This window comes from Staurois parvus, unplaced genomic scaffold (genome assembly GCF_062004578.1).
Source record: "Staurois parvus isolate SC_StPar_1 unplaced genomic scaffold, SC_StPar_1.0 ptg000133l, whole genome shotgun sequence".
Lineage (NCBI taxonomy): Eukaryota > Metazoa > Chordata > Amphibia > Anura > Ranidae > Staurois > Staurois parvus.
The window spans coordinates 5367181-5391625 of NW_028317929.1; the positions used below are offsets into that span (position 1 = coordinate 5367181).

The 24445-nt window shown below is 41.1% G+C and overlaps 1 protein-coding gene across 2 annotated transcripts in view; it reads left to right on the forward strand.

The window, feature by feature from the left end:
- Positions 1-20945, forward strand: part of JAKMIP2 (janus kinase and microtubule interacting protein 2) — a 167803-nt gene extending 146858 nt beyond the window's left edge. The window contains exons 20-23 of one of the 2 annotated variants that reach the window (XM_089673001.1): positions 1140-1343; positions 4423-4488; positions 7311-7384; positions 11453-20945. In XM_089673001.1, coding sequence (XP_089529127.1) covers positions 1140-1343; positions 4423-4488; positions 7311-7361 — 321 coding nt within the window. In that variant the 3' untranslated portion in view covers positions 7362-7384; positions 11453-20945. The remainder of the gene's footprint in view (positions 1-1139; positions 1344-4422; positions 4489-7310; positions 7385-11452) is intronic. The other variant, XM_089673002.1, reaches the window with a different exon arrangement.
- Positions 20946-24445: the final 3500 nt, after the last annotated feature.

Genomic DNA, 24445 nt, shown 5'->3' on the forward strand with positions numbered 1-24445 from the left:
TCCTGGTGTCCTTACATCTCCTTACATTTGGGAAGGAAAGCCTAGGTGTACAAACATTGTAGAGTTGAGTCTGCAAAATACAACTCACCACTCTCCTGAACAGGGCTTGTCACAAGTATTCAATGATAAAATTCAAAATATACTGATAGGGTAGTTGGCTTTCTCCCAATTTGGCCCTTCTGTATGTCTGAGTACTGCAGAAACTGATATCTTGGAAATAGTTCTATGCACAATGTAAATACAGAAAATACATGATCAACTATAGTTTGCTCAAATGGCTGTTTTTTTTGTTTTGTTTTTTTTTGGGGGAGGGGGGGCAGAAGGTGCAAAAGGGTTTCTGTTATTACAATTACAATTCTATATATTTGTTATAACAGGGCATGTTTCTAATGTATACAGGCTGATTTTGTCAGCTACTTTGGTCATTTTAATCTGCTCATTTATAAGTTTAAGAGTTGTGGCTGTTGCCCAAACGGCATTGTGTACTCAGGCACTTACAGACCCAAGAACAATCAGACAGACACCTGCCTGTCTGGAGAGAGACGGGGATGCTTATATCTGGAAATTATGTGCTCCGTACAAAATAGGAGTCTAGAGTGAGCCACCAGTAAAGGGGACTGGTTTATTCCTGTATCAGCATCATTCTGATAGTCCAGCTGAGGTAGCTTAGGATTTTACATGGTTCCCAGACTTCCCTGTGACCCTTAGTAAAACACTGTACATCTCCAACTGCAGTTGTGTGTGGCTGTCACATTTTTACTATAGTAGTTATTACATTGCCCAAATGGTAATGATCTGGGATTTACTCAGTTCCATGTGGTCAGTAATTACTGTGCCTCTTCCAAGAAACAGCGATGTCACACTAGGACAGGAAGTGTGTTATTAGAAGGATTACCAAATGAAAATAATGGAAAACAGCCTGAAACATGAAAATGAATGCAGGCATCACATCTAAGTACTGATAAGCTGCAATACATTACAAATGTTGTTCTTGGGTTTGTATACATTTTAATACTATTGCATAACTGATAATTTCATTTGCAGAAAAATGTTTCACAAATGTGTAGAACAGTATGACCAGTGATTATCACAGCTAGCATTGATTGTATTTACATTGTCTCTGACTGCTGATTGAACAGCGAATCCAAGAACTGGAAGCCACACTTTATAATGCACTGCAGCAAGAAACAGTCATTAAGTTTGGAGAGCTTCTAAATGACAAGCAGCAAGATGAGCTGAGGATGGCTGTGGAAAAGCTCAGAAGACAAATGTTGAGAAAAAGCAGAGAGTTTGACTGTCAGATCCTTCAGGAAAGGATGGAACTTCTACAACAAGCTCACCAGGTAAGATTCCAATATTGGTGTTCAGTCCGATAATGTACATAGTTCCAGGTATCAGTTTCTTTACCTCTTTTGTAGGAAGAGGCTATTGTTCAGGACAAATCAATTAGCATCAGCATGTATTGGTTAACTTGACAATAACTCTTTGCCTATTTTGCAAATAAAAAAAAAGTGATTTTTTTTTATTATATGGTGACAAAAACCTAAACATTTTTTAAGATTGTTTATCTCTATAGTTTAATTAATATATTAAATTTAGTATTGTAATTGTATCAGACAGTTAGAGTATTAATGAACTTTACAATGCTGCCTTCAGACTTTAGTGGCATCTGCAGTGCCATTAGGCACTGCAGGTTGAAGGCTTCTTTCCTGTCCATTGACTGACACAGAAATTATTTAACTCTTAGATATATAGCGACCTACTTTTTTTTTTAAATGACGACTCACTACTGCTGTACCAGGTGCCCTATCTCACATTCTACTTAAATGGGATTAAATGTGCTAAGACACTTTGGTAACAAAGGGCAACCTCTAAGGAAAACTGAGGGGCAAGAGTCAGGGAGGTGGTTATCCAAAACTGGGGTCTAAGCCTAGAGATCAGTCAGAGACATGAGTAAACTGACCACAGACTGCTACCAAAGTGAAAAGAGGAAATGGGATCTAAAAAAAAGGTTATGTATAACCCTGCCTACTACCAACATATCTCAGTTTTTTACTAGTGTCCTAGGGTAGACATCTTCTCTTGAACAGCCTGTGATTTTATTTGTAGTTTTTCTTTTCTTCTTCACTTTCAAATCAAGACTTATGCCTCACTGCTGTATGTTTCCACTCCAATTTGCATCTATGTGGTGCCGTTATCCACAGCCTGGCTTTAAGGCTGGTCCGCATCTGGACACCACTTGAGTGGACATTGCAGGGTTTTGGAAGTGACCTTCTGACACTAGGTTCTGTATGGTGTGTTTTCCAGACTGCATTCTGGTTAAGTTAGCAGCAGAACATGTTTCAGGTCCAGAGCCATTGGCATTGCCTCTGTAGCCCTAGTTGCTCCCTCGTTTTTATTAGTCACTGGATGCCATTATTTGATGTTTCCCACCAGCTTTGGAAGGTGTTAACACTGTGTGAGTGCTAATGTGGAGTGTTGCGCACACACTCTGCTCTCTATTTTATGTCATACAGTGACAAGGAAGCATCTCTCCTCTTCTGTTTGCAAAGAGCCTTGTAAAACTTATTTAAAGTGATACTAAAGGTACATTTAACAAAAAAAATTACAAACATTGTATATTCCTGCTCTGTGCAATGGTTTTGCACAGAGCAGCCCCAATCATCCTCTTCTCGGGTTCCCTGCCAGCGCTCCTGGCCCCTCCCCCCTGCTAAGTGTTCTGGAGGCAGTCGTGCGTGTTCACTCCTGAGCTACCTTTGAGTGTCTGTGAGACACACAGAGCGCGGCTGGGCCCCGCTCTGATGGGGATGCCAAACTGATCGTATCTTGGTGCAGGGAACACCAGGCAGAAGTAGTGGATGCTCTTTTGGCTCCATGGAATCAGTACACTGTGATCTATGCCTTTCCTCCCCTGAAACATCTTCTCCATCTGCTCCGCAGGATCAAGTTGAAGGGAATTCTAGTGATCCTCATTGCACCAAACTGGCTCAAGTGGATGTCAACTTGGTTAGACGTCTAGTGGACACATCGTGGGTCTTGCTAGACTGTCCATATCTACTATCTCAAGAACCGAATTGCCATCCTATTTCTCAGCTGCTGGCTTTAACTGCATGGCTCTGGAAGCCCAGGTTTTAAGAGACTGGGGCTTCTCAAAGTCAGAAATACCTATGATGCTGAAGGCTAGGAAGTTCATTTCCCACAAAATCTTACATCTGACATGGTAGGTGTTCTTCACTTGATATGATTCCAGAGGCTTTCATCCCAGGCACCCTTTTGTGGGACAGATCCTCTCCTTCCTACAATTGGGTGTGGGACCAATGTTTGGCTCCCAGCACCATCATAGGTCAAGTCTCTGCACTTTTAATTTTGTTTCACAAACTGTTAGTGTCACAATCTCTGCTTAAAACCTTTGTGCAGGAGGACTCCCAAGTCGTCCCCCAGGGCCAGTCCTCTTTGACCCCATTTGAACCTATCACAGGCATTCCTCTCTCTACTTTCACCCATTAGGTTGTTTTTCTTATAACTGTCATCTCAGCTAGGTAAGTGACTGAGCTGGCTTTATCTTTCAAGGAACTTTATGGTCCTGCAGGTGATGTTGTGACTCAGTATTTCCCTTTTTCCCAAGGTAGTCTCAACCCTAATCAGGACATTTGTGTTTATCTCTCTTTGTCCAGCTCTGGTTTAGCAGAAGGAAATTTCCCTCAATTGTTTGTATGTGGTTTGGGCTATGCAAGTCTATCTTTCAGCTGGACTGATTCCTGGAACAGCACCCTGGCTTCTTGTTCCACCATCTCTTGGTGTCTCAGACAGGCAGGCTTATAGTGTAAAATATAGGCTTCCCTCCTTTCTTATTAAGGCTCAGCTTGAACTTTTTAGCATCAGGTCTCTATTTTCCAGCTTTGCAAGGCTACTGCCTGGTCTTCTGTTCACATGTACTCAAAGTTCTAACAGGTAGATGTTTCTGCCTCAACTGATGCCAGCTTTGGATATGAATTCCTTCAGGTGGCTCTTTGAGCTGCAGGCAGTCCCCATTTCCTGTTGTTTATGTTAGGCCTGTTAGCAATTATTTGCTCAGTTGGACTGCTTTTTGATGTTTAAGATTCCTTTGTCTGTTGTCTGTTTATGATTTGCTTTGCCCCTTAATGAATGAGAAAGAAAATATGCTTTTTGTACTCACCATAAAATCTTCTTGAAGTCCATCACATGTTGTACCCCTCTGTATTTATGATAATGCTCTTGATACTACTTTGCTCTAAAACTGAAGCATGCCAGCTTCTTGTTTCCCTTAATGGACTCCAATAAAAGGATTTTACACAGAGTAATCTTTTTTTTTGTATTTAAATACACTTTCAATCCTCAAAAGAATGCGCTCTAATGTACAGGTCTGTGGAGTGTAGTAATTGATATTTTCTCTTGTTTCAGAGGATACGAGATCTGGAGGATAAAACTGATATTCAGAAGAGACAGATTAAAGACTTAGAGGAAAAGGTTGGTTTTAAAAGATATTGTCTTTTATACCCACAATATGACTTTTGTTCTCCCTAAGGACATTTGTAGGAATGACTTTAACACTTAAATAACGTGTTTTTATGTTGTACAGAAAATTTGGTTTACAAAGAGTTACACAGTTCATGCAGGCATGTTAAATGATACTATAATACTTTTTAAAACAAATACTATTTTGTATATTTAGACCTAGGGAAGCTCCAGTGTCTCCAGTATTGTCCCTTGCTATGTACCTTAGTCTGTTTTTGTTTGTATCTTAATACTCTCTTTTTTACATCTATTCTTTAGTTAGCCTGGAAGCAATATCTATGACAATAGCATAAGTACAATTAGAATCTTTGCACATGATATAAACATACACTGGCTCCTGATGTATATGCTGCATATTTAGCCCCATGTATAGTACACCACATCCCAGGATATATCGATACTGGTATTAATAATTGAAAGGTCTATTAAAAACACTCTTATAACTTACTCTTTGTAGTATGTATTTACAAATTCAGGATCCCTAACTTTTTACTCAACTCTTGATATTTGTCACATTTTACCTGTCTAGGCTGTATCTTCAATGATATAAAAATTAATCTCCAGTGATGTTGCACATATAACCACTCACAAGTCCACCAATTACCAAGCTGTTATGTTACAAGGGTTAATCCCACCTCAGGAAGCTAGCCAAATTATTTTTTGGAAGATATTAAAATTGACCGCTAAACATATTACTTAAAAAGAGATAATAGATACTCTTCCCATTATCCAAGAAAAAGGTATTTTACACAGTAGTTAGGTTTGAAAGTGGATTAAATCTAGATAAAGAAAATATTAATATAATTATCCTTAAAGCAAAGTTAATCAAAAAGGCAACTGTTAGACCCCTGCTTCCCACAGATAAAATTCATGTTGCATGTATAAAAATATGCTAAATAGCACCTAGGCGTGGGTGAGGTCCCGGGTCTTCTGACAAGATCTCTGCAAAGCTGAGCTTCCTAAATCTCATAAGAAGACCCTGCTTTGAAAGTCAAGCAGTTTTCAGAATTCTTGCAGGACACAGTAACTTGTTTGTTGTAATGGTTGCTCCACCACTGCTGTGTTGACATCATCAATGTTGTCACTTGAGGGAGGAGAGTCCTCAGTCCTGTGTAAGCTCCAAATAGTAACCTGAAGCATACACAGGGTGAATTTTCTTAATTTCTGGCAGTAGAACGGAATGGCCAGTGAGCAATAAAATTGGTAGAAGTATCCGCACAATGGTAACTAGGGATATATATATATATATATATATATATATATATATATATACAAATATGTGCACAAATTGGTAAGTGCAGTAGGGTACTACAATACACCTTTCCCTTTGTGCATCAATATCTCTTCTACTTGTATACCAATTTAATCTCTAAATGGTGTATTACCTGATTATAGGAAGGTGCAATACCACATTAATTATGACTGCTCCCCAAACTGAGCTACAGTACAATGCATCTTCCTCCTATAGCATGCAGACAAACTGTGAAAACTCAAATGTGCAATACCCTAAATCATATATCTTATACCAATTAATCAGTGAAACCATAGTCCATAAATAAAGTCCAATAATTCCTTGTGCTTTAGTGCTGTAGTGAACGTGCTTTACAAAAACATTGGTGATAAAAAAGATTGGTGCTTCCACATATGCTCCCCTTTTTTCACCACACTCATGGCAATGTTTGACCCCTTTTGCAAGTAGGTCAAACGGGCTTTAGTTGCTCTTCCCTCCGCTGTGTAGTGAACTAGGGTGAATGATGGTGTTAGGATGCTGTGTCCTTCCTGATTCTAGATGTGCATATCCTTCTGGATCCTTGGGGATCCCTAGTGGTTGCTGGTAACTGGTTCAAAAGCAGATTGTCTTGACTTACTTCTTTATGCTTCTCTTCTGCATTGATACTGCAGTGGAGACTGGGTGGAGGGTGGTAAATCTGCCAAGGTCCAGTCTGGAAAGTCAATTGGGTCAATGGAGAGAAAGTGAAAGAGTCCAATAAGTTGGTCTAGGTTTTTTAGGATGAATCTGTTGCTGGTTGTGTCACTCCTGGTGGCTGCATGAGGACTGTCCCACCATTAAATTGAACCTTTTGCTTTGAATGGTAAAAGCAAACACAGGTTTACTTTAATCATCAGATAAACATTGAACCTTTATGGATGAAACTTTTGGTAGTCACAGGGTCTATCAAAGTGTATCTAAAGCCATAAAATATTTTTTTTCTTGGTTTGGATAAAGTCGGGAGGATTCATACTACTGTCAGGTTCCTATTGTTTGTCTCCCCACTGGGGAGAATCACCATCTCTCAGTCTATTTGTCTTGGTGACCATTGTAACCTGTACTGAGAGCATTGTAAAATCCACAATTCTAAGTTGTTACTGCAACAGGAATAGAGGGGAAAACTTGCACTGAATATACATGTTTTTCTAAAAAAAATAAAAAAAAAATAAAGGATTTGCCTTACTTCTAGCTTTAGTCTCCCAGACAGGAAGTAAAGAAAGATTCCCTAAATAGGAGAAAGCCAAAAAGCTTGACAGGGAATTTAAACACATATTCTATTGAAAACTAACAACAAAAGAACATTTTGGATTTAAATATACGTTCTTGTTCAAAAGTGCCTGGGTGGATCTTAGATTTGCTTAGGAGAATTATCCACTGCCGAGTACACACACCATGCATCTAGCTATGGATTGCTATATTGCATTACACAAGTTTGATTTCTTATATATAACATGCAGTCTTTTCAATTTATTCTAAACACTTTGCTTTTCTTCTTCCTCTTTAGTTTCTATTTCTATTCCTGTTCTTTTCTCTTGCCTTCATTCTTTGGCCTTGACATTAATGTTACCTCTTGATCAGGTAAGAACTATAACATGTTTCTCCTTTAATCTACATAACTAAGCTGTTGTTTACTTGTGTGCTATAAGCAGGGGCGGACTGACCATTTGGGCACTGCCCTAGGGCCCGGGGTCAGTAGGGGGCCCCATGAGATGCCCCTGATACCTTTTTCATAGGCTTTTTTGAGTTTCAGCAAGGACACAGGGGCCCCATGATCCCCTATTGCCCGGGGGCTCCATGAGTTGTCAGTCTGCCACTGGCTATAAGGCATGCATTACTCATGTAATATAGAACTAGACATAAACACATTAAATACATAGCTGTTACATTGTAGTTATAGCTGTGGCATTTTTTAAAACATATTGTACTTCTTGTGTACTTGTATACTTTTGTTGCAGTGCATTGGAGATGGTCCACAAAGTGCATGATGACATCTGTCCCATCACATATTTTAGGTGCAGTTTCACATGCATTTATCTGCACCAAAAATCTGTGAAAGCATCTGGTAGGTATGGTTTATCCAAGCATTTAATCAAACCGTGGGTTTATTGTGACCACAAATGGCTTGCTATTTTGTGAACTGTAAACTACATCCTATTCACTTTTTAAGATTTGAGGGTTGATTTACTACTGTGTATACTCCATTTTAGTAAATAAAACTGACATTTTCCCTCTGCTTCTGTTCTGGTATCAAATGTAAAAGTACTTAACACACAATATATTATTGGTAAATGGATTTTGTAAGAAACAGGAAATTTGTAATCTTGAAAAACAGCAAGATGAATTGATCCTTAGTAAAATTAACTCTAGGAAGTCAGAGGCGTTAGAGAATGTCACAGAGCTAGTGAATGATGTGGTGATAATAGTCGTAGAAATGATCTGGTTTATTAGAAAGGCCATAAGCAAGAAGCAGCTACTAAGGCTCACATTGAAAGCCCAGTCATCTCTCTTGTGCATACTCTGCTTAAGATGACTAAGAAGATAGAAAAGTAGCAGTATGGCTGTACCACAGGCCAGAGGAGTAACTAAAACCTTCAGGGCCGTGGTGCAAGAAACCATGAAGGGCCCCCTGACCCTCCCAGCCTGGGTCCTTCACTATGAGCCTGGAGCCCTTCCCACTGAAACCAGAACCCTTTACTCTCGTCACAGGGCCCTTTATTACGGGCTCACAGTGGATCACTTTCACGTGTTCAGCAGTGGGCCCCCTACCTGCTGTCTTGCCCCCCCCCCACGGTGGCAAAACACCAGGGCTCAGTCACAAGTGACATCTTTTGCAATCCTGGTAGTTATTCCACTGCTGTCAGTACGACTGTGAATAGTGTCATTCAGTAGAGCAGTGGACCTTTTCAGTAAGTGCAGTGGAGGGGGTCAGTAGGGCAGTGGAGGGGGTCAGTAGGGAAATGGACAAGGTCAGTAGTTTTTAATTTTTGTTATTTTATTTCTTTAGTATAGTTTTCCATTTTTTTTATCTTTTTTTTACAATTTTATTCTTTATTATTTATTTACATTTTTTTTATATAGGAGCCTATTGGTGGGCTTTGGTGAGATATCAGGGCTCTAAACAGACCTCTGATGTTTCACATTTGAGACAGAAAAAGGAGATTAATGACACAGCCCTCAATGTCCATCTCTGAAGCCTCAGTAGCACATAATGAATGGACAGGAAGAGCTCTGTACAGAGCTTCCCATTCATTCGTGGCACCAATCACTCACTGTGTCTATTCAGAGAAGGAAGGGGCCGGTAAATTACATATTTACCTGCTCCTTCCCCTGGTCTCAATTCTGAGAGCCAGCAGGAGAGGGGAGGAGGGAAACAAACAGCATTGCGGGGGAGGGGGGACCATGGAGCACACAGGAGCAGCAGAAAACAAGTAACCTGGATACAAGGCCGGTGCAAGCAATTTTGTCCACACAGGCAAAGGTGCATTTTGCCTCTCCCACCACCACCACCATCCTCCCGCCAAACCCGCCACACACAGTAATACACCTCCTGTATTAGCGTGTCCCCACTCTGAATGAAGGAGCACAGGGGGCATCTTCAGACAGGGGGGAGAGGAGTGTTGGATGTATTAGCAGATTTAAATACACTAACAAACTAAACCCAAACTCCAGCTCACATTGTAGTCAGTTACAGCAGTTTTTTTTACCTTTTGGGATGAAGGTTTCACATAAATAAATAAAAGCTGATCATTGTAAGCATCCCTGCCAGTGGGCGGTGGTTTGTCATATCCCTCTAACTACTCCATCTGCAGGGGTGTTTTTTGTGTTGACAAAAAATAACAGACTTACTGGTCAGATCACCAGATGAAAAAAAGTCTAAAAAAGAAAAGTAATGCAGCCACCACTTCTAAGAAGCGTACCTGGGCATTGTCACAGAGGATGGGGAAGTGTAACAGGAGAGGGGATAGTGTGACAGGAAGGGGGGCGGTGTGACAGAACAGGGGGGCAGTATAACAGGGGGCAGTGTGACAGAGGGGGGCAGTATGATGGGGGCACTATGACTGGGTGGCAGTGTGACAAAAGAGAGGCAGTATAACGAGGGGCAATGTAACAATAGGGGGGGGGCAGAGTGACAGGTAGGAGGGCAGTGTGACAGAAGAGGGGGGTAGTGTGACAGGAAGGAGGCAGTATAGCAGGGGGCAGTGTGACAGAGGGAGGCTGAATGATGGGGGGCACTATGATGGGGAGAAGTATGACAGGGGGGCAGTATGACGGGGGGTAGACTGACAGGAGAGAGGCAGTATAATGGGGGGGAGTGTGGCAGAGGGGGGCAGTATGTTGGGGAACAATGTGACATACGAGGGGGCAGTGTTACAGGTGGAAGGGCAGTGTGACAGAAGAGGGGGGCAATGTGACAGGAGGGGAGAAGAGTGAAAGGAGGGGGGGGCATTTGTACAGAAGATCCAGATGTAGACAAATGTGACAAATGTATCCAGATGTAGACAACTGTGACAGGGGAGCTGCATGAGCTCCCTGCACCATGGGGCCGGGTCGCCATTGTGACCCCTATAGGTACGCCATTGCCACATGTATACTACTACTTTAAAAGAAATTTAAAACAATGTTCAACACATTTATAAATAACAGTCATGTGCGTCATAAATGTGCTTAGCACTTTAAAACTTATAATGGTATTAAAGGCAATTTTTTTTATAAATATCTAACATGGCATACTTACCTGCTCTGTGCAGTGCTTTTGCACAGAGTAGTCCAAATCCTCCTCTTTTTGCCCCCCCCTTCCCCTGGGGCTCCTGGCCACTCCCTCCTGCCAAGTGCCTTCAGAGCAGGCAGCTTTCTTTGGGGGCACCCATGCAGGCTTGCTCCCAGGCCACTGCTCTGCATGTCCATTCACAAAGACAGCCGTGGCTCGGCCCTGCCCCCTCTCTCTCCTCATTGGCTCACTGGCTGTGGGAGTAGAGTCCCCACAGAGCCGAGGCTCTCATGCACATCACTGAAGCATGATGGGCTTAGGTAGGTATGAAGGGACTACAGCACACAGGTTTTTCACCCTCATGCATAGAATACATGAAGGTAAAAACCTTGAGCCTTTACTACCACTTTAATGGGAGTCGTAAAATGAAGGGGAAAAAAACAGGAGAGCCCAGCCACATGACTTGACAAAGTGACATGGGGCTCTCCTCCAATAATGTAGCTCTCTCCTGTGTTAAGCGAATAGAACAATGTGCATTACTACAGGTGCTACACAAACTCCACATTTTATGAATGGGTCATGACATTCAGACTGTGGTGTGTGTAGCCAAGTTGGGGGAGAGCAGATAGCATTCTCTATCTCTGCTATGAATGATTCCATAGGAATGATATGGAATTTAAATGTTACTTTTTTTTTTAGTCACAACATGTAATTTACCAATTAGTACCCAAAAGGTGCTAATTACTATCATTTAAAAGTGTAAACCTATAGTAAACCCTCTTGCACAAAAATTCTGATATTTGACACATAACTCACCACAAAAACCAGTCAAGCCCATAAACTGCAGACCAAAGATCATCATCTTTATATAAAAGGTATATTAGGTAATTAAGAAAACTGATAAAACCTTCTAACTGTATTTCCCATCTTTGTTTCAGACTTTTAGGAAACACGGATGAGCCCTTGCAAAAAGACCAATGCTTCCATACTGCAGAGAGGAGGACACAAGGTATGCCTGTGCTGGAGTGAGAAGATGCAAGATATAATTCAAAGCCATTGTTCCTGATCTGCTACTTGACGGTAGTTCATAGTCACCGTCTATATGCTGCACTCATAAGACGTGTTCTCTTAGAAGAAATGCTTATCTGTTCACTGAGTCCAAGAGGAGCCACAGGTCAACAAGAGGAGAGCATCTTGGGCACAGAACCAAAGTCACTGAGAAACAATCTATTCCCTGCTGTGCAGGGGAACACTTTTAATGTAACACCATAAATTAAATGAAAGACTTAGAAAGAGGGTCAAACTTCTGAAGGACAAAGCCGGAGACATATTCAAATTCCCGACCAGGTTATTTACAATAAAACATTCAATAATAACAGTCTGGTTTACTTAATACAGGGATGCTATTCGTCTCAACTCAGGAATAGTGACAACGGAAATGTAATGACTAAAGCTTGGGAAGAGGTTTTTATATGTATGATGATTGGTACTTGCTGCACATCCATCTACATTCTCCAGTGTATTAAGCATATGGATCAACAAACATGTGGACCTATCAACAGCTGCACTCATGTCACCTTTCTGAGAAATTAGCATTATTCTATCCTTTTACTAGTATTAAAAGCAGCTCAATGAAATGTGTTGTGCTATTCTGGGTGAGCACTGATATGTATAATCAGGCACTAATTTGTTAAAATGTCTGAAAGTCTTAGTAAAGAGATCTACTTGATTCCGGCTTCACTGCACCGTTGACCCAAAATGTGAGGCCCACCTGCTGCCAGCTTCTCCATAGATGTATATGGACTATTAGGTGATTGAGTGACATCAGCTTAAAGCTTAACAGGCTGTGCTACAGTAAGAAATGGAATCAGGGGAATATGCAACCAGGATGACCATAACAGATCTATGGATGTCAGAAGGTTCTGTCCCCCAAAAACTTGTGTAATCAATTTGATTAAGAATGTAATGCCTGTATGATGGAAATTTAGACTTACAAACTATGTTTGGGTCCGTATCTTACTATAAAGTGAAGATAGTATCAGGACTACAGTCCCAGAGCCCACATCCTTTAGAGAAGTTAGCAATGGCAGCTCCCATATATCTATCATTACATGTTTCCTTTAAATAATTTCTTGGGAAACAATCACAATAATTCTTTCACTGATATAGCATTATACGTGCTTTATACATGCTTAACAACTATGCATTAACCAGGACAGTTTTTGCCATGCAGTAAATACTGTTACAAAGTAATGGGATCACTGTGCTCATAATGCCTTATAGTACCATATAGAAAAATATAAATTTTGTGGCAGGGTTTTTTAACCTTGATAGTCACTAGGAAATGGCAAGTGCAGTGCCTTATATCTAAAACCTCAGAACCTACTGTACACTATAGTGTACTGGAGACACATTGTATACATGCAAATGGGTGTGTAAAGGTGACTACATTGAGTGCTTCTAAAAGAAACCACTTCCTTGAGCTTTGGTGGAAGGTATACAGATCCGTCTGATATACAGCAATAGAACTTAGTGGGTTGTAGACTGTCATTCATTTTAGGCTGTACAAAGTTTTAGCTATGCCAGAAACAACATTCATACTGTACACAAAATATTCCATTAATATGTCACTGGATTTGAAAACTAAGGGCACATTTTTCTCTGTTTTTTATATAATTACCACTCTGACTGTTTGAGAATACCCAATGTACTTTGTTTTCTAAATTACATCTATCTTTAGGTAGCTGTTACATTGTACAGTTCAAGAGTTTGTAGGCTAACAAAATGCATTCAGATTAATTACTTGGTGATTCAAAAAAACATAAGCTATTCCGTTGCCAGCAGTTACATTTTCTCAGAAATTCTTTTTTTAGTGTTAAAGGTGAACTGCTGCTATAAATTCTAAATTAAGGTAAAAGAGGAGGTCCAGTCAGAATAAAAAAAAAAAAAGTCAGCAGCTACAAAACTGTAGCTGCTGACTTTTAAAAAAGAGACACTCACCTGTCCCATGATCCCACATTGTCCTCACAACAGCCGGGTTGACCGACCACCCTGTCTCCTCAGCACTGGCATTTTCAGTGTGGGCACCCAACTGTGACATCTTGCAGCTTCAAAGCTGGGTGCCCACTGCACATGCACGAGTAGCGATGCGCTTTGTGAATGGTTCCGTAGTCTTTTTGGACCTGTCACGTGTCCCAAAAGACTACAGGGAGGGAAGGGAGGACAACTTCTGCTCCCGATCACTTAGGCAAACGCAGTGGAAGTGGGAGCGGGTACCTGTCAAATTTGGGTACCCCCCCACGCTCCCGCTAATGGGGAGTGCGGGGCAAAGCCTTAGATCGGAACTTCCCGTTTTGGGTGGAGCTCTGATTTAAGGTACCTTGAGACCAGTGGTGGAGCTACAATAGGTAGAACTGCTCTTGAGCCTGAAAGATGGGGCCCGGTCTTCAGTCCTCTCTACATGGACGGTAAGTAGCTGCTTCTCAAATACCCAGTGGCAGTATGTTCCCAGTTTATTAAGTACAAGGTGTATCACATAGGGCCCATATGGACTTGAGTCACGTCTGACCAATGTTGGAACAAGTAGCCATCTACCAGAGACATTAGATTATTAGCAGCACTAAGAATTTCAGTGCACTCCTTCAGTAACTAGAAGGCCCTGGGGTAACAACAGACAGCAAATTGAACGAAAAAGGCTGGAATAGATGGATAGATCTCTCATTAGGATTGTTGCAAAATCAGAGATATGTACATCATTCTTGAGACAACCGTGCTACCAAATTAGTGACAAATATCCATCCCAACTTGGAAAATGTTACTTTGGCCCTCATACAGTCACAGGGTAATTTAGTTTTGTAGAGGGAAAAGGCAAAAGCTTAGTCAAACAGACTTTCCACAATGAGCACTTCTAACTCTCATGCCTGCTTGTTGGTTCTTGCTTTTTAACCCATACACTGCTCAGTTATCAAATGTAGTTCTTGGATTAGCCTGATTGCTTGTGGATAAGGAACATTTACTTGCAGCCAAAGTATATAAGTCTGTTGTCCAGGAGGAAGCACAGTAGCACAGCGCTCATCACTTCCCATATACAAGTCATTCAAACACTGAAGAATGTACATGAATGCATGTTGTGCAATGACTGATCATGCCATGGTATTTCTTTTTTATTCACTGATTTTTTTTGTTCTTCAGACATAAGACAAGTATGCTTTCTCCATACAGTAATTATGATTGCAGATAGCTGAGTATAGCTATGTGTGGTTTTAAATGTCCTACATTATCACAGCTTTGTCTGATAAATACATGACAACTGTTAGGCAGACATGGGCCAGTTTTTCAGCTAAAGTAACTAAAGCAGTCTATAGAGATCAAATGCTGTTATAACAATAGAATGCAATCTAATAGCTGAATATTTTGACATCCTAATAATCTGTGTATGTATTTGTTGTGTGAACATGCATGTCTGTGTTCAACACACAGCTTTGGCACCAGGCTTAAGGAAATATTAGCTATTGGCTGCAAACCTAACTTGGCCATCTACCCAGGCCTAGCAGTACTAGGTTCTGCAGAAGTGGAAAGGTACCCACAGATATTAGCATTGCATGCTTTCTTTAGCACAGTCAGCAGGATACAAACCTAGGAAAAGAGATTTCCAACAGATTTCTAGCCCATTGACTTAGCCACTTGTCTACAACTACCTTCCATGAAATCGTAGTGAAAACTGGCAAGCCTAACTACAGTATCTTATGTATACAGGTACTATATGTCACACCATAGATTTAAGATGGCACTTGGACAATAAAAAACTGTCCAGCTGCCTAAAGATTTTTCTCCTAGCCAACAGCAAATAAACCATTTATCCATACCTTGGTGTATTGCAGAGGCTTATGATGCCAGTTCCAACTAAGCTACTAGCTTTTTACACCAACCAAGTCGTCATAAAGATGCCTACAAAGGATTCAAGCACCCGATAGACACTTAAATTATTGTCTGACCCACCAACAATATTGGCACCAATGATATTCTAATGTTTAGAATGACCTTTAAAATTAAGCATCACTTATGATCATTTTTGAGTGTAGGAGGGCATTAAAATAAGTGTTTTTAAGCATTGCTAACAGATGTATTCCACAACTGTTTCAAAGCACAGACATCAACATTTAACTGAAGTCCAAACTTCAATATTTTTTATTATTTTATTTCACTTTTAGATAGCTTGGGTAAGACTTCTGCCCAGTTGTTAAGGCTGGCTATGTCTCTGTTGTAAAAATGTCCTTACAACCAAACAGAGGTTGTAGCCCTTTCCAAACCTAGAAAAAAAAAAGCTAGTAACTGGGCCATATGTACAGGATGTATGTGCAAACCCTCTACAATCATCCACAAGGTCATATTGTTTATGTATAGTTTCTTTACATGGCATCAAGCACAAGCAGCTTTAATGACGTTAAAATTTTGGCTATTTCTCTTCAGAAACATTCATAATGACCATGTCATATTATGAAGTAGTAGATTTGGCACTGTAAATCTTAGTGCAGGGGAGCAAACTTTTGACACCAACAAGTTAAGTTCAGGTTTGCAGAATAGGAAGTGAAGGGAATCATGATCAGAAATAGGGACGAAAAAGACGAGTTACATTTTAACATTGGTAGCTAAACATAATTGCTTAGGGCCAAGGTTTAGAATGTTTTTTGTTAGGTTATGTCACATGCATTAAATACTATGTTAAATTTAGGAATGGTTTCAGGGTAACTCAGCATTTTTAAGGTTAATGCTCCAAACTCACCAAAAATGTAATGTATTGCAGCTTTCCAGTCTTTAGTGTTTTAGATGTGGAGGCTGCAATAATTTTCATTTTCCAGGCTTTTTATTCCTGCTAATACTGTGAATAACATGCTTCCATTCCCAGGGTGGTTATGCTCACTCCCAGGGGCGGACTGACCATTTGGAAACTCAGGCACTGCCCGAGGGCCCCGGGTCAGTAGGGGGCCCCATGAGATGCCCCTGGTACATTTTTCATAGGATTTTTTCGAGTTTGGGCAAGGACACAGGGGCCCCATGATCCCCTATTGCCCGGGGGCCCCATGAGTTGTCAGTCCGCCCCTGCTCACTCCTTAACTGTTTCTGTGGAGGGAACCATGGTTATCACCCAGGCTAAACTTCTATAATATATTCCTCTGTTTACAGAGAATGGGGAGATTAGGAGTTTGCAGAGGGAAGATAAGGTTTTTTGTACTTAAAATTCAGCTCAAAAGAAATGCCAGCGACACTGAATTTTTGCAAAATCAACAGGTATTTTCTGTACTTTCTGAAAATGCTCTTAGCCTGAAAAAATAAAAACGTATGCAGTCATTACATCTAAAGACTAGTAAGCTGTAATATATAAATCTTTGGGGAAAGATACTTTAGGACTTTAGTTACACTTCAGGGTTGAGGTGAGAGAAAGGCTAAGTGTTAAGGTCAGCTTTAAATTTAGAGGTCCAGAACATGTAGGGAAACACATTTTAAACAGTTTTTGGCTCTGAAACCACTAATGCCAAAAACAAGTTTTCTGAGCATTTTTCTCCGGCAGTTGTCCATTTCTGACTGTGATGTGGTGTGCAATTCAGTGCATCACACAGTTCCCTCTTTCTTTTTTTTTCAAACTTTTTTGTAGTGTACAAAAGTACACTTCATTCATGGCACTGTATGTGCTGCATTGCTGTACAATGCCATGTAGTTCTGCATTTTATCACAACAAAGCTCCAGGCTGCATTGCAGTGTTAATGGGACACACAGAAAACACTTGTGTTCTGTGTGTCCTTGCATTGACAGGCATTTTAAAATGTAGTAAAATGCCTGTAATCGCAGTATGTGTGAATTATCCCTAAAAGTGCAAGCCACCTCCAGCCAGAGTCAACACTTGGTGTACAGAAAAACATGGAGTTTTACCATGCTGGAAGTGTGAACCAGCCCTTATAGCATTCATTTTATTTATAAATAGGGAAATCACAAAAGGAAGGACTGCTATTTACATTTTCACCACTTTTCTACCAATTGAGCTGCAATTTTTACCAGTGACCTCTTTTTTTTACCTTTGACTTTGGAAATCATACAAACTAGTACCTTAATGAGGGACACATTACAATTTATAAACAGGCTCTAAAAAAGACTTTACAATACAACCATCTGTATAATTAGGAAGGATCAGACAGTATGACTGAGTATGACTACTTAACCACAAACTGTAGTTATAGTCTTCAAATTGTATTGTCATTTTCATAAACGCCATGCATATGTATTATAAGAGCTAATGAGTAAAATCACTGAGGCTCTGTTCATCATCTCATGACGTGATTAAATAACGCGGTGCTATGGGACCCACAACAACCAATTTGATAAAGCCCTCATTCACATTTGAGCGTGGTGTAGTTAGGCAATTTTGAGGATTTTTTGTGTATTTTTGCACATGAACTGTCATACAGGGCAGGATCATGTGGTTTTGGCCCATAGGGTTTTATTATGGGAGTGCCTAAAAAAAGTGGGGGTTGAAGTCAATACGGCCAAAAATGCCCCATCCTGATTCAAAAGTAGATCATGTACCTTTCTGAGCTTCAGGCATCGAGCTATAGGCACTGAACACTCGAATGTGAATAGGAACAATTGTAAAGAATGGGATCTGGCTTGTTGGGCGGTTTGGATCTTTTTGATACAGAATGCTCAAGTGTGAATGGGGGCTCACTGTTTCATGAGTTTGAAGCAGTTAGAACATCTCTGATCCATTGATATAGGTTATTGCACTTTGCACAAATCTCCTTGCCTTGTTAAATAAGTCCAACTACTTTATTTTAGAGTGTAACGTCATCCAAAACAATTTTCTTTTTTTTTAGGGGGGGGGGGGGGGAGTAACAGGTTTGAAGGGTTAGATCCTGAGTGAGGTTTTCACAGCTGTGTCTGAATAGTGAAAATTGTTTCTCACTTCCTATCCCAAAGAGAACTTCAGTTGGAGAGGAAATGAGGGAAACTCTTTCTAACAGGACACCACTGCAAGAAAAACAAATTTAGCAGAGAAGAGAAGAACCAGAACCTCTGTCAGCTTTTAACTGCTGTCTGTGCGCCTGTTGAAGATTACCCATCTTTTCCTATCTCAGTTATAGCTTTGGCACTGGGAATGTATATAAGGAAAGTATCTACAAAAGGGCCACACACAATAATTAAAAGCAAAACGTTGAGTGTATGTCCGGCCATAATAAAAAAAAATCATATGTAGTACATCTCTGCATGTATATTAATTTCCCCATGATTTGCCTCTTTAAATGCTGCAAGTACAGAAATATACCTGATAATTGATGATGCAGGGATCTCCAAACGTCCTATAGAAAGCTGACAACATGGGGCTCTGCTATACTGAAATTTCAAATGGTGTTGTTAGCTCTCCCCTTACTGAACTACAAAACACCCCCCCTTTGGTCCCTTTCACATGACCATTCTGATCAGTTCCACCTGTCAGTTTTTCAAGCAGATCTGATCGGACCCTCATTCACCTCTATGGACCGTCGGGTGTAAACTGACTTGTATCCATTTACACTACCTCCGATCCAGTCTGGTCTGCTAAAAAGCAATGGAAGGGGATCAGTTCTCCTCTGTGTAGGCAGTTTGGATCAACACGTAGTCGGGTGTAAACAAACAAGTCCATTTACACCCAGCTGCCCACAGAGCACAGCAGGCTCTGTCTGTGTCTGCTCTGTGTACTGAGCAGACATGGACCTGTCACCTGTCCACCCTGCTCTGATCAGAAGGGGATCTGTGAGTGTATCCCCTGCTGAACAGAATGGAGTCTGCCCCATGTGAAAGGGACCTTTATATTATAAAGATGGGGAGAACTTATACATGGCAGTTATTTAAGGGCAGTCATCTCCAGGGATCTCCAACTGTCCTATAGAAAGCTGATAACTTGGGGCCTCTGCTATACTGAAATTTCTAATGGTGTTGTCAGCTCTCCCCTACCGAACTACAAAACACCCCCCTTTGGTCCCTTTCACATTACCATTTTGATCAGTTCCGCCTGTCAGTTTTTCAAGCAGACCTGATTGGACCCTCGTTCACGTCTATGAACCGGCGGGTGTAAACTGACTTGTATGCATTTACACTACCTCCGATCCAGTCTGGTCTGCTAAAAATGCTGAACGGAATGGAGTCTGCCCTGTGTAAAAGGGACCATTATATTATAAAGATGGGGAGAACTTAGACATGGATGTGATTTAAGAGCAGTCAAGTGTTGTCAGATAACCACAGGAAGGTGGGATCTCACTGGATTTCTGGCAGGACCAACAGGTATTTTTTTGTACTTGCAGTGTTTTTAAAGAGCCAAGCATGGGGAAATGTACTGCTGAGATGTTGTAAATATGTTTGTTTTTTTTAAGTTTTGCCCAGCCATATTCTTTCTGGCTGAAGTGACACTTTGAGATCTATTTATAAAGTATTTGTTGCACAAATGTCTGAAATGTCTGTAAAAGCTGAACTAAATATCACCATATGTTTTGGAATAGATCCCCTGTATCATTAGCTCTATCTAGTGGTAAAAATGAGGTACAGTCTTCTGAAATAGCTTGGTAAGAAATATACTGCATTTTGGCCACTACATGGAGCCGATGATACAGGAGATAATCTAGGCCAAAACATATAGTGAACTTTATTTCAGCTTGCACGAATGTTTCAGATATTTGTACAACAAATGTTTTATAACTAGACCCTTTTAAAAGATGCAGCAATTATTTTAACTATTTTTAAAGAAATTATTTTTCCTGGTTTGTTTCCCTGACACTTTGTGGGAGAAAAAAACAACAAAACAAAAACCCTCCATTTGTCTTTGTAAATATTTCCAGAATAGTGGCATTTCCACCCTTTTCTAATGAAAGTGAAAAGCGCTCTTTTAGAGATGCAATAAACGTATCAGTGTGTTTCACAGAGGGAAAGGGGTGTCAATATAAGCATGAACAGTATATAGAGGATGCAATATGTGGAATGAAGCGTCCTCTGCAAGATTGTAATATTTTCTAATTATGGGAAACACGTCAAACAAGACCTCTCTGTTGTAAATTGCTGCGTTTCAATTGTGAGACATTAAACCATTAAACATAATGTTTAAATTGTTGGGTTTTCTACGAAATATGCTTCATATGTCATCCCTGGATTATGAAACTTTTCAACAACTATAAATAGGCCAATGTTCTCACAGTTTTCTACTGCCGGCGAATATATTGTATTTGTGAAGGAAAACCTGTAAAGAATATGATACTTTGTGTACATAGTAGGATGTATTACTGTAGCCTATGAGCGTGTACTTCCTGTGAATAAGAAAATGACTGAAATGCTTTGTTCTGCATATTAAACTGTACAGTTTGCTTTTGTAACATACCTTTGATCAATAGCCATTTATAGATCTTTTTCTTTTTATCCTGTGTGTGTCCATTTTGTACCGGTCGGCATATCTCATCACAGTTCAGTACTAAAATGAACTTTAAGTATGTAAATTTTTACAAAGTTACATTGGCCCAGCTTGAACCCAGTGGTGTATTTAGGTTTTGTGCTGCCCTAGGCAACACAAAAATTGTCTGCCCCCATGGACACCAACCAACACCCCCCCGCTTCCCCCTTCCCCCTTCCCACAGAGAGAGCCTGACATTGACCAACAACACTCCTGCCCCCCACTCGGGAGAGCCTTCCATTACCCCCCTAGAGAGAAAGACACTCACCTTCACAGCTCCGGACATCCCCGGGAACGAGAGTCAGGCTCTACATACACCGTCAAGCAGCCCGCAGCCTCTCTTGGATCCCACCTGGGTCCCATGGCATGCGTGTCCCTTCTTTCATCCCTTCTTCTGAGGGGAAGTGCTGCCCCCCTGAAAAATGCCACACTAGGCAAGTGCCTTGTTTGCCTTGTGTTAAATACACCCCTGCTTGAACCAATGTAAGTATATACAATGGGTAAAGAAATCACCCTCCTATAAAATAATCACATTTTGTTGCTTTGCAACCTGAAATGAAGTCATACACAGTTTTTGTTTTATCCAAAACTGTGTATGACTGTGTATGCAACATGTACCATCCAAGTGAAAGATTTCCAACATGCCAGAAAAAAATTCAAAAACAGAATCACTGAGTTGGAAAAGGATCACCCCCCCTCCTAAAAATGACTAGTAAACTCAATCAGATGTAGCTAATCACCTTCTCAATGGCACGCAAAATCATTGGACTTTCAACTGTGATCATCTTTGGTCATTTTGATTAGCTCAGCATTAACAGAGTTTTCCTGGAATTTCAGTTCCTGGTATTACAACTGGAGCAAACAATCAACTATGAGTGGCAAGGTACTGTCAAAAGATCCCTGGGATAAAGTTGTGGACAGACAGGAGATGGATACAAAAAATTGTCAAAGACTTAATCAATGCCTATGTAGCACTACCCTCTTGAGGGCCGCTGTGTTTCAGTATCCCTCTAAGCTTTGCACAGCCATGCAACATGCATTTTCCACACTTGCATCCACAGTCAGTGAACAGACCATGAGCTTGGCTTTTGTTATTTTTTAGGGGATATAACTTGGACAGGGTACTAGGGATTACAGGATGCCCAACTTGACTGAATCAATGCAAAGGGACAACTTCCTTCCTATTTACAGAAACAGATCCTGGACTGTTCTTTTCCTTGAAAGCGGTCAACCATTATGGATCAGTGACAGCTGCCCCTTACTGGGTGGGGACTCTCAGCCTCTCTGAATGTTAGCTTAGTTTCTTGTACATTACATGCAGAGATGTCTCCTCTCCCCTGTAGAACTGCTCCCAGCTCCACAGCCTGGCTGCTCTGAAGATCTCCCAGGACAAAGATAAAGGATTAAGCACAATGCTGTCCTTTGGAAGCCTACTACATGTGGCAATCTCTCCTCTTATAGATCCATGGGTGTGCTGATGTACTCACTCTGTCCTCCCTGCTCCCAGGCCTTGATCCTGTTCACACCATGTTGCTGAATGGACCCTCCTGAACCAGCCCGAGCTCAGCCCCCCTAGATCTAGGGGACCCCTCTTAGGCCACCAACAGCCTCCTCAGCGCTCCATCTTCCACCCAACTCCTCTACCAGCCTGACTCTTCCATATTGGTTGGTCTCACCACTCTACCAGGGCCTCCAAACCTGGAATTGGTTAGACTCCTATAAACATGCAGATTAGGCCTCCACCTCTTACACACAATGCCTACTGTAAGATTCCATGGTCCTCCAGAACCAGGTGGAGGCGATAGAGTCCTAACCTGTTAAGCCATCCAGCCTGACCTGCAGTAACTTGACCTAATTACAGACTCACAAAATTACCATACACAATAAAATTCCCTACACAACTAGTAGCAAACTAGAGGGTGCTACACCTAGAAGCACAGTGAAGTCTATCATTAAGAAGTTCATGAAAGTTCTCCTAGAACCAACGCATGCATTGGACGTGCTTTGTGACTGCTGTGTCCTTTGGACATAGCTGATCACAGATCAGGGGTAAAGGGCCCTTTACCATGTGATCAGCTGTGTCCAATCAGAGATGATCACATGTAAATTGATTTGCCAATTATTAGCAGTCCTTTCAGACACACTGGGGGAGATTTACTAAGGCTGGTTCACTCAGAATCTGGTGCAGCTGTGTATTGTAGCCAATCAGCTTCTAACCTCAGCTTGTTCAATTAAGCTTTAACAATAAAACCTGTAACTTGACTGGTTTCCATGCAGAAGTGCATGAGATTCTGAGTGAATCATCTTTAGTAAATAAACCCCACTTTGTCTGTGTGAGGAAAGGGAAGCTGATAACTGGCAAGGCTATTGGTACTCAGTTCACACTGATAATCAGGGCAGCCCCATCAGTGCAGCATATCAGTGCAGCCTGTCAGTGCCCATCAGTGCAGCCTCATCAGCACAGATCAGTGAAGAAAAACAATTACTTATTTGCAAAATTGTATAACAGAAACTAAGAAAAAATATATTTTTTTAAAGTTTTCGGGTTTTTTTGTTTTAGTAAAAAATAAAAAACCCTGTGGTGATTAAATACCACAAATAGAAAACTCTTATCTGTCTCAAAAAATGACAAGAATGTCATATGGGTACAGTGTTGTATGACCGCGCAATTTTCATTCTAAGTGCAGCAGCACAGAAAGCTGAAAATTGGCCTGGGCCGGAAGAGGGTGAAAGTGACCAGTACTGAAGTGGTTGATATCAGTTCACATTCTATCCCAGGGCTTAAAATTTCGAGTCTAGAACTACTAGCCAGGGACAAACCTTACTCTCCACCAGTTGCCCCACCCAACCTTGTATATCCCAGCTCCCCTGTACTCCATTATAGTGATATGACATGTATACAGTACTTACTGCTTTAAGTCCCCCGCGGCGGTGGAGAGGGTGTCTCCTCTCAGCAGAGGAGAGCAGAAACCGGAACTCGGAACTCGGCTTCACAATGAGGCTTGGAGTGCAGCTGCTCCGTCATCTGTGCTCGCCGCTAGAGAATTTCTCCTCGCATTTGGCAAGCGAGAGAGCAGCTTTTTCAAGCCCTGTTCTATCCCATAGTAAAATATGGGGCTATCATTAGTGGCATTGGTGTGAGGAAAAGATGCCCCTGTGTCTTTGGTGTCACTGGAAGAACAAAATACCCCTGCCTTAGTGGTGCCACTGGAAACAAAATGCACCTTGCATCAATGATGTCATTAAAAGGAAAATATGCCCTTGTTTTAGTGATGTCACTAGAAAGAAAAAATTTCCCTGCGCCAGTGGTGATGCTGCATTGGTGCAGTCATTCTGAAGAAGACTGACTTTAAGATGGTATGAAGGGGGGGAGGATGCTGAGAAGGTGGGGGCTTGGTGATGTGCCTTTAACTATGGGGCCCTGTATGGTTCTGCAGCAAGTAGGGTGACTATTGGGCTAACTTGCTCC